Below are 11,259 nucleotides of genomic sequence, written 5' to 3' on the forward strand. Positions count from 1 at the left end.
AATAAATAATCAGATTATTATGGTTCGAGGTTATTCCTTGCCCCTTCATGAGAATGTACTCAATACATATTTGTTAAATAAATGAAACTCTTCTTTTATCAAAACCTGTGAATCATTTACTTAGGTAACATATGCATACACATACACAAAATGCTCTTCCAAACCAAAATGAACAACTTCTAGGATCTTGAATAAACTTTTCACTATGCTGTGTAGAAATTTAGTATTAACATTTGTAGGGGCCCAGGGCAGGCTGCCCCAAGATGGGCCACTTTGGCATAAAGATTATTTTGAGTTAAAAGTAATCAAGACCCAGCAGATGCAGGAAAAGCTCTCTGCCTCCCACTTCACCTGTCTAAATTTACATTGGAAAGGAGGGCCTGTAGCAGGAAGAGAGCTATTAGGGAAGCTAATAGAGGAAGAGACTCCCCTTCACCAAAGAACCTTATCTGCATCATAGGGCAAACTTTGTTTTTCCAAAGGTCCCCTTTCACCTTCTTGCTAATGCTCTTTCTCCCCTTTGTGTCCTCAGACCCTACCCATCTCCTTAGCTCCGTAAGCTTCATGTTGCTTCATTGTCTTTGGAATTTCATGTCTATGGATTCCCCACACATACATCTATTAAATTTGATTTTCTCCTGTTAATCTGTTTCTAGTCAATTTGATTCTAAGTCCAGCTAGGAGGACCATAAGCCAGAGGAAGGTCTTCCTTCCCGACAACATGGTACTCTAGAGCCAGAAACATGAAAATGTGGAGAAAATGTGAATCTTCAATTGAAAAACCCCAGGGAGAGACACTTTGGTGTCCGACTCTTGAATTTTGGCTCAAGCTTGATCTCAGGCTTGTGAGATCTGGGCCTGAGTTAGGCTCACACTGGACGTGGAGCCTGTTTAAGATTCTCTTTCCTTCTCTCTCTGTCCCTCCTCCCCCTCTCTCCCTCTTAAAAAAAATAAATAAAAAGAAAAAGAAAACATGGAAATATCATAAGTTTTAGTTGTAATCAATGGTTGTAGATTCTTTTGTTTTCAATTGTGTGAAGATTTAAGACTTTTTTTTTTTAGAGCAGTTTTAGGTTCACAGAAAAATTGAGGGGAAGGCACGGAAGTTTCCCATATACCCCCTGTCCTGTGGTTGCAGATTCTTACCACAGAAAAATGACAAGACAGATTTTATAGTTGAATGACTACATGACAAAAGACAGAAGCTGCCTTTGAAATAAAGCTTCTCATAGGCATAGTTTTCAGTTCAGGAAACCAGAGTATTCTATCGTGGTCATTATTTAGAACAATGAGGAAAATGAGTACAGCAGAAAATGTTGAATGCTGTGAGCATTTGACACAGGCCAGACATTTGAAGTGATTGTTTATTCTTTCCTACCTGAATTTGTTTAGGTTTGTTTTTTTGAGTTTTGTTTTGTTTTGGTTTGGTTTTTGCCTGACCAAGATGTGAGGCTCATTCTTCTACATCTCTGTGATACAATAGCATCAAGGGCTACATTTCCATCATAGTGCAGGAGGGGGTTGTGGCTGGGTCCTCAGAGATGTTGATTTGGCTTATGTCTCAGAACTTCACGCTTCAGGAAAAATCTTCCTCCTTTTCTTGAGTAAAGTAAATTACAGTTAATATCTGTATCTCCTGGTTTTTTACCTGGCTGTGGGCTGCTTTAAACAACTTCTGTCAGAGTGCAAAAGGCTGGATAGAAGTCATGTTTCTCCTTTTCGCTGAATGAAACAAAAGTAAGATTCAGGCATTGTGTTTTCTGTTTGGCCTAGCAAGTATACCGGAAACACATATTTTGCATAGATATTCTGTGGATATCTTAATTTCAAGAGCAGTATCCCCTATTAGGATCAGTTGTGGTACAAAATGTTGTCGGGTGGTAAATTGTTTTTACTCTTTCTTTATATTACAAACAGGTATTTATAGCTTTGATTCATGTCTCGTCTTGACCCTTGGCAACTGTAAGTTGTAGCTGTCTATTCATAGCATGGTAGCCTGGCAAGATGGAGCCTCCAATAGGCACATGTTTGTGAGGCTCCATGGCTTGTGGGGCAAAGGGAAGGGCTACATGTGCCAGAGCCTGTGAGGCTGGTCCTATGAGATTGGTTCCCTTGATGATCCAAGTGAACAGGACTCAAGTTTCACTGCCTCCAGTCTGGCCCCATAGTCTACCCTCAACACAGGGTTGAAATTGGAATCGGATCATGTCACTCCACTGCTTCACACCTTCCCTTGGGTTCTCATTTTGTTCAGAGTAAAGGCAAAGTCTTCACAATGGCCTGAAAAGCCCTCCTTGATCAGATCCATGCCTTCCTTTTACCTCTCCAACCCCTTCCCTTCATTCATTCATTCATTCATTCATTCATTCATTCACCTCTTCTCTTCTTACCCTCCACTTCCCTCACTGCACTTAGACTACACTGGCCTTCTTGCTGGTCCTAGAGTGGATCAAGCACCCACCCTCTGCCAGTTCTTTCCATCTGCTGTTCCCTTTGCCTGGAATTCTCTTCGCTCAGATTTCTTTATGGTGCTCTCCCTGGTCCTCTGTAAGTGTCTGCTCAGAAGTCACCTTTGCCATGAAGCTTACCTGGACCACCACATTTTATGATTCAGTCTGAGAGTCTGCATTTCTATCTGTCTGTCTTCTTCTTCTTCTTCTTCTTTTTTTTTTTTGAGTAATCTCTACACTCAACATGGGGCTTGAACTCACAACCCTGAGATCAAGAGTGGCATGCTCTACTAACTGAGCCATCTAGGCCCCTCCAACCACCATATTTTAATAAGTACTGCCTTTCTCTCTCTCTCTCTCTCTCTCTCTCTCACTCAGACACACACACACACACACACACACACACAGATTCTCTCTTCCCTGTTTTATTTTTCCCATAGCCCTTTAACACTATTTAACATTCTAGATCATTTTCCTTAATTATTATATTGTTTGTCTTCCCTACTAGAATATAAGCTCCAGGAGGGCACTGATTTTTGCTTTGTCTGCACTGCTCATTGCTGTAACCCAGCCCTCTGGGATAGCACTCAGAATACAGTCAGGTTGAACATCCATACTGGTTTGCCAGGACAATCCCAGTTACACCTCTTGTCCTGGCATGCATAACCGCACTCCTTTCACTGTGCAGTGTTGGATGATTAGATTTCTGGTCACTGTACAGGAGAGATGCTCAATAAATATATTTTAATCGAGAAGCTCGTCTCTCAGGGGCAGTTTCTCCACTTGGCAGTTCAGGCAAATAGTATAGGGAAAAAAGCAGAACACCCACCTATACGAAGCACCTGAGGCTCAGAAATGGTAGAGAAGAGCAGTTGGCATCTGGAAAGTTAGTCTTTGAACCGTGGTCCACCAGTCTCTGATATTCACGAGCAGACTTCCAGTCTCTAACAAAGCACAGTGGAGTGGCGGTTCCTGCAATAAGACTTGGGGACTAGAAGGTTGTCCAGAGCTGAAATACAGAACAGCATTGTGAGGGCAGAGGAATTTCCTCTGCCTTTCAAGGTCCTTGTAGCCAGACTAAGAATCAAATTGGTGTGAGACAGCTTAACAGGAGAAAATCAAATTTAATTTCATGCATATGGGGAATCCACGCAGACGTGGAAATCCCAAAGACAGTCAGGCAAAATGAGGTATATATGTCATCCTCAACTAAGGAGAAGTGGGTAGGGGTCCATGACTTCAAAGAGAAGGAATGCAATTCACAAGAAGTTGAAAAGGAGTAAATGTTTGGTAAGCAAATGTTTGCTGAGCCTCTCTGAAACAATGGGACCCAGAGCGCTTTGATCAAACAGGCCTTGCTAGGTTCCTCCCTGTCCACCATGCCTAGTCCATATCATAATGTAGTTATTTGTGGTGATAGCTCTCTTCCTGGAGCAGGTCGTCTGTCTAAATTCTTTGGCCATTGGCAGGGTGGTAAAGAGCTTTGCCTGAATCTGCGGGGTTTTGATTGCTTTTTAACTCAAAATAATCTTCATGCCCAAGTGGCCCATCTTGAGGTGGCCTGTCCCTGCCCCTTACACAGGAGATGTGGGCAGCCTCCAAAAGCTGAGAACAACTCCCAGACAACAGCCAGCAAGGCAACAAGACCTCAGTACCAAAACAGTGTGGAGCTTAATTCTGCTAAAAACCTAAATATGCCTAGAAAGGGAATATTTCTGAGAGCCTCCGGATAAGTGCCCAGGTTAGCCAATACCTTGATTTCAACCTTGTGGGCCCAGAGTAGAGAAATTGCCAATCCAGCCCACAATTTTGCCCTACAGAACTGTGAGATAATAAATTTGTGTTGTTTTAAGCTGCTAAATTTGTGGCAATCTCCTATGTCAGCAATAGAAAACTAATACAGGGAATAACAAAAGTCAAAGTGAAATATACATTTAAAAAGATATACAAGTATGTATTTTGAAAAAAGAGAAAGTCACAGATAAAAAGGTAAACAGAAGAGGAGCTACAGTCTTCATTAAGAAAAGGATGATTTTGAACATATGAAAAGGGTTCAGACTGGGGCTTGGTCACCTTTAGGGGGCCAGGAAGGAAGGGTTTGGCGCTAGCAACTGCAGTGTGATGTGGTTTGAGATTCTGCCCAGAACTGGCATCATGGTCGTGCACTTGGTCATCCCCAGCATAGCCACTGTGCACGTCCACAGGTTCAGTAACATGGGCAAGGAGAAAAGGGTTGCCTATTATCCATACCAGTGGAATTTGATGGAAAGAGGTAGACCTATCTCTGGAGTCAATCGTTACTATGTGTCAAAGGGTTTGGAGACTATCAATTAAGGAAGGCTTTTCCTTTTTTTTTTTTTTTTAAAGATTTTATTTATTTATTTGACAGAAAGAGACAGCCAGCGAGAGAGGGAACACAAGCAGGGCGAGTGGGAGAGGAAGAAGCAGGCTCCCAGCAGACAAGCCTGATATGGGGCTCGATCCCAGAACGCTAGGATCATGCCCTGAGCCAAAGGCAGATGCTTAACGACTGCGCCACCCAGGTGCCCCAAGGAAGCCTTTTCCTGATTGATGAAAGATAACTCAGTTATGTTCATCTACCTCTTCTAGAAGGTTATGCAGTGTATTAATGTAGCGTATAATAAAAACAGCAAAAAAAAAATGTTTAAAAAAGAGTTCAAAGGGCTTGTTCAAGAGTAAAGCATTAAGGATTCCTGTTGTTAGCTGAGTTTGTAACTGAATTTGAGATGGCTAGGCTGCCACCTTCTTCAGCCCCAGTTTATAAAGCTAGATTTCTGTTTTGGATGCTGTAGGGGCCCTAGACCTATTGAATCAGAAACCCTGGGGATAGGGTCCAGCTATGGGTATTTTAATATATTCTCCAGGTGATTCTGGAGGCTAAAGGGATTTCAAAAGTGATTTCAAAAGGATACCAATGTGGTTCCCCTTTCTAAAGAAGGTTGCTTTCAAGATAATAGGAAAGGAAACACAAGTTTGCTGTCTGGTGGGATGCCTTTCTATTAAGCTACCACATTACAGAATAAACTGAAAGAGACACATTATCTGAAGCAGGTAAGGATATAATGTAAAAACATTATAGAGATTTTCAGTGACCTTCTCTTGTATAACACTGTGTTAGTGATTTTCCAAGGAGATGTGGGCACAGAATTATTAACTTTAGAAGTTTATAAATAAGACACAGTTTCCTAACACCAAATTTGAACATTTCCTCAGGAAAAGGAGTTTTCATTGCTTGGAATTTCTGGGGATATTTTCAAACTATGACAATCTAGTATTATCCATACTTAGTGCTCTGGGGCAGAAATATTGACATTTTGAAAAATATTCCCCAAGAAATGCTGATGGATTTCATCACTTCTTTCTTCCTGGTGAAAGCCACTAAGGAAAGTGTGTTAATGTTAGCATTCCACCCAAATTTCTGACCCGAGTTGAATATATTCCTAAATCCTTCAACTGAAGCCCTTCAGACCTGGCAGTGTTTCACTAGTGACCCAGGGTGTGGAGGGCAATGTTCCTAATATGGCTGCTAAATGGCTAGTGCTGGATAAATATAAGGGTCTAAAGAGCAGCACTGAGTCCTGTCTCTCTACACGGTGAGCTCCTCCCTTGGTTGAACTTGGGTGCAAAGCTGCCAAGCTGCTCAGCCCATCAGAGAATGAACAAATTTATTTTGAGTGAATGTGAGAGTCAGGAGTGGAGGTCAAGGGCATGGTTGAGCTCATCCATCTGCCTACCTTCTAAAAGCAAGGAGTGGACTGTTCTTTAAAGAAATTGAGACTTCATCCTCTTTATCTTCCCTTGCTAAAGAAGAGATTCTATGCTTTTCACTGAGACTATATGCTTTGTTTTTATTTCCCTTTGTTTTGTTTTTTGGTTGATCTGGAAGCTCTAAAATCAAAAGTAATGGCTTTTCTTGATGTCTTTACATGCAAATTTTGACATATCCAATTAGCAGCTCCTGAAACCTGTTCCTTGAGAGCTGCTTGTACGCCAGCTCTGCCATTTCCAAAAACTCCGTAACCTTGGGCAAATCACTTAACATCTCAGTGCCTCATCTGTAAAATGTAAATATAATAGTCCTTACCTCATTGGGTAATTTTCAGGATTAAATGAGTTCATAAATGTCAAGCACTTAACAACTGCGCCCTGCGTAGGATTGGCACACAGCAAATGGAAAGTATTATTGCTGTTGTGGTGATTGTTTTCCTTGCCCTGGATCTTTGACCTGTCACACTTTCCATTCCTCACCTGGTAGGTGCCACAGGCCTGGTGAGCATAACTAGGGGAGAATAGAGACTATTGGTTCGAGGTGAAATAAACATTGAGATTCCCCAAAATGCCACACCCCATCTGCACACACAGTACCTCTAGTCTTCTCTCACTAACCATGTGTTCCGTAATGAAGTGGCAGGAAAGTGAAAGAATACGAAAGAGTTACTTTAATGACATGGATATATAGCCTTTTAACATTTAGATATGCAAAGAGTAGAATCCAGTACAAAAAAATTCTAAAGCATGCCAACATAATGTACAGACTGTATCAGTCAGGATAGGCAAAGTCTTGTGCAGTAATAAGGAAGGCCAGCCTTGTGACAATGTATAACAGCAAGGGCTCATTTCTTGCTCATATAACCTGTCTGTCATGGGGAGGCTGGGTCTTTACTCCGTAGCTGTCTTCTCTGGCTGACTTAGGCTGAGAGAGCAGCCAGCATCTGGAGAGTTGCTGTACTATCACCACGGCGCATAAAAGGGGGATGAGGCAAATCGCGTACTGGCTATTAAAGCTGTAGCCCAGAAATGAGTCACTTCCGCTCACATTCTTTTGGCTAAAACAAGTCGGATGTCTACGCTTAACTTCAACAGGGTACGTGAAATCTTTGAAGTCATATTCTAAAAACCATAAACATTATGAACTGTTGTTTCAAAAGAAACAATTTAAAATATTTAGCGTTTCACAGTATAAAAATACAAATCAACCTGAAATAACCTCAACCCTTCAACTCAAATTATATAAATTCAATTTTTTCAGTCTTTAAAATTTCATAATTAGTGTACTTTTCTAAAACCGTAATCACAATCATAAGCACCAGTCTATATAATTTTCAAACATTTCAGTTGTCTAAGAAAAAAACTGCATAAAAAGATCAGTCTCATTCCCACTTTAGGACAATGCAGAGATAAGTGGAATTTTCCCCTGAGTGGTTTGTATTATCTTAAATTTATAGATATTTAATTCCTAAAGTACATTTTTCTGTAATGTCTTTTGTTCCTCGTGTTCATTGTGTGCATATCAGTATTCAAGTTGCTTGCTGTAATCCAGAGTAATACCTTAAAAATGTATTTTGACTAGGAAGTATATTCTGTATATAATCTACATATAACCTCTATCTATATACCTGTATATAATCTGTCAAGTTTACTAGATTGTAAGCATGGACTAGATATAGATATAGATATAGATTTAAGTTAACATTGGTAATACCAGCTGTACAATTCAGTGTTTGCATTTAAAGCCAACTCTGAATTATCCATAGTCATGGAATCATTATCACCATCATCATCATCAAAACAATGTCTTAACTTGATGGAATGAGCACTGGGTGTTCAATGCAACTGATGAATCACTAGTCACTAAATACTACCTCTGAGACAATAATACACTACATGTTAATTAAATTGAATTGAAATAAGAAAGTTTAAAAATTTTTGAAAAAGGTTGGGGCGCCTGGGTGGCACAGCGGTTAAGCGTCTGCCTTCGGCTCAGGGCGTGATCCCGGCGTTCTGGGATCGAGCCCCACATCAGGCTTCTCTGCTAGGAGCCTGCTTCTTCCTCTCCCACTCCCCCTGCTTGTGTTCCCTCTCTCGCTGGCTGTCTCTCTCTGTCGAATAAATAAATAAAATCTTTAAAAAAAAAATTTTTTTTTTGAAAAAGGCAAAAAACCAAAAACCAACAACAAAAATCAGTATCTTAATTTACTAAGTTTTATGTACTTATTTAATCCTTTCAGCGCTCAGAAGAGGAGCTATTATTTCCCCTCTATTTTACACATTTGGAGATTGAGGAGAGATTAAGAGAGTTAACCAGGCTCACATACTAGGTAGCAGAGAAAGCACTTAGGTCCCCGCCTCCTTGGCACCAGAAAGGGTGCCCCTAAATACTACTTAGGCTCAGTCTGACCCAACCCCAGAAAGTGAAATAGGACAGTTTTCGTCCTTGAACTGAACTCACCCCCATGGAATCCCTGAATAAATAACTTTTTAAAGAAAGGTTACTTAGGGCCAGACAAAATGTCCCAATGAGATAAGAGTAGGAATAACTCACCCAAAGGGTCATTTGTCACCTACCTACTAGTAGAATGAGTCCAATACAATGATGTCTACGTTTAAAGTATGTCAGTAGTGAGTAGCCAACTTTTCGGATTAAAAGAATGAAAAAACAGTTGTGCTTAAAGATAAACAGCTGAATTCTAACGTTAAAGGAAAAATAACTATAAAAAATAATTGAGGTAGGGGCCCCTGGGTGGCTCAGTGGGTTAAGTGTCTGCCTTCGGCTCGGGTCAGGATCTTGGGGTCCTGGGATCAAGCCCTGCTCAGCGGGGAGACTGCTTCTGCCTCTACCTCTGCTGCTCCCCCTGCTTGTGCTCTCTCGCTCGCACTCTCTCTCTCAAATAAATAAAATCGTTTAAAAAAATAATTTCGTTAAACTGAAAGATATATCAAAAACTTCTTTATTAAATACAGAGATGAGTGACAAAGAGTGTGTAGTGGCTTCTACTCACCTATTAAAAAGTGAACCTCCAGGCACGCCATGAGACCTACAGTAGCCCGAGTATCCTGTTAGGCTTTTAGTTTTCAATAGGATCGGAGATGAATTACATTTTAACTCCTATTAATGCCAGCGTCCTGTTAACTGAATACAAGCTGGTTAATGAGACCATTGACAGAAGACTGTAAGAACAATTGTTTTTTAATGTGGCTTTTCAGTTTACATTCCCTTCATAAAGAAAAGCTGATAAATTGCATTGGAAAATCAATTTGCAACCAGAAAATAAATTGCTATTTCAATAACTTTGCTGAGGTGGGTAGCCTACAGTATAAAGGGCATTTATTTATAGGTGAATTGCTGGTGTGCAAGAATTTTCTCTGGCAAGGGGCTCCTGGGTGGCACAGCGGTTAAGCGTCTGCCTTCGGCTCGGGACGTGATCCCGGCGTTGTGGGATCGAGCCCCACGTCAGGCTCTTCCGCTATGAGCCTGCTTCTTCCTCTCCCACTCCCCCTGCTTGTGTTCCCTCTCTCGCTGGCTGTCTCTATCTCTGTCGAACAAATAAATAAAATCTTTAAAAAAAAGAAAAAAAGAATTTTCTCTGGCAAGGCTAGCTTGGTTAGCCACCGGACAGAACAAAGTTAAGATACCATGCTTGAGACTGCTATCCTCAGAACAGTCCGTTCATGAGGTTGGACCTTGGCTGGCATCTGGGAACTTGGATTTCAGGAGGGCTCCCACCATTCCCAGAGCTGATTAGAGTGGCTCACTGTGTCTAAATTATTCACGCAAATGATGTGGTTTATGCTGAACTCCAGCTTCTCTTCTGGGAATCTGGAAATTTGATATATGATTGGTACCTACATGAGCAGCCCCCAATAAAACCCCCAAGATGCTGGGTCTGTAATGGGCTTCCCAGGGCAGAAACATCATGCACACGTTGCTCCATTTTTGTTGTGGGGGGAGAGTGTGCTCTGAGTGACTCCTCATGGGAGAAAGAGATCCTCATGTGCATGGGTTCTTCCCGATTCTGCCTGTGTCTTTTCCCTCATGATCTGGCTATATATCCTACTATATCACTGAAATCAATCCTAGCCACGTGTACAACTATACGCCACGTCCCACGAGTCCTCTTAGTGAATCTCTGGCTGTCGGGTGGTCTTGGAGACGGTGGGCATAGCCACTTTCCGCAGGCAGTTTACCTCCACAGGATTTAATTTAAGGAGCAGTATAGCGTTAATCTGTTTCATCAGAAAGTTGTGGGAAGACTTGGCATTCTCTCCTGTTCTGACAAGATAAACAAAAGTCCAAATATATTTGCAATCTGTGATTTCAGTACATCAGCTTGTAACAAACATCTTACACAGTAAGAAATTCTGGAAGGGAATCAGGAAGGCAGGGGAATGTACACAGCAGAAACAATAGTGCACTTCTAAAGAAAAATAAGCAGAAGTGTCATTGTTCCTTTAGCCTTGAGGCACAATTATTCTTTGTTCTGAGAATTGTGAGAAAAAAAATAATCTAAGAAGGAAGATCTCCTGTGGACTTCCAAAAACAGCAGCCGTGGGAGAAAGTGAGCAGAGAGCGGGGGATCATGCTGTTAATGAATGTCATCTTTTAAAATCGTAGTAACATTACCTTTCCTACAGTATCAGTCTGTGTTTTGTCTAGGCTTCTTTTTAGGTGCTGGAGGGCTGTTAAATATTTGTGAACAAAGGAAGGATAAATATTCACACAGTATGTTCTGAAATTGAATTGAAAACAAAAGAACAAAGCAGTGTTCATTGAGATCATCACAGTAAAAGGAAAGATGCCTGACATCAGATGGAATTAAAATGCCAATTCCATAATAAATGTGTCATGAAGAGCTACTGTAACACAATATAAAATGTTGGAAAACAATAACGCAATGTACACCTTCTCAGCATCACTGTTACGTTTTTCTCATCCTTTGAAGCAGTGTGATTTTTCAGAATGTATAAAATGCAATGTTATGACAGTAACAGTGTGATAGTTTATGAGTAA

At 41.0% G+C, this 11,259-nt stretch overlaps 1 protein-coding gene across 1 annotated transcript; it reads left to right on the plus strand.

Moving 5' to 3' along the window:
* The first annotated feature begins 4,571 nt into the window (after positions 1–4,571).
* LOC113265763 (NADH dehydrogenase [ubiquinone] 1 alpha subcomplex subunit 1-like) lies at positions 4,572–4,784 on the plus strand. Its single transcript, XM_044389356.2, has one exon. The coding sequence runs from the start codon at positions 4,572–4,574 to the stop codon at positions 4,782–4,784; it is 213 nt and encodes a 70-aa protein (XP_044245291.2).
* Positions 4,785–11,259: the final 6,475 nt, after the last annotated feature.

Source organism: Ursus arctos, chromosome X, assembly GCF_023065955.2.
Source record: "Ursus arctos isolate Adak ecotype North America chromosome X, UrsArc2.0, whole genome shotgun sequence".
Lineage (NCBI taxonomy): Eukaryota > Metazoa > Chordata > Mammalia > Carnivora > Ursidae > Ursus > Ursus arctos.

Excerpts from the sequence above, each read along its gene's own strand:
- LOC113265763 (XM_044389356.2), top strand. The coding sequence starts at position 4,572 with ATGTGGTTTGAGATTCTGCCCAGAACTGGCATCATGGTCGTGCACTTG.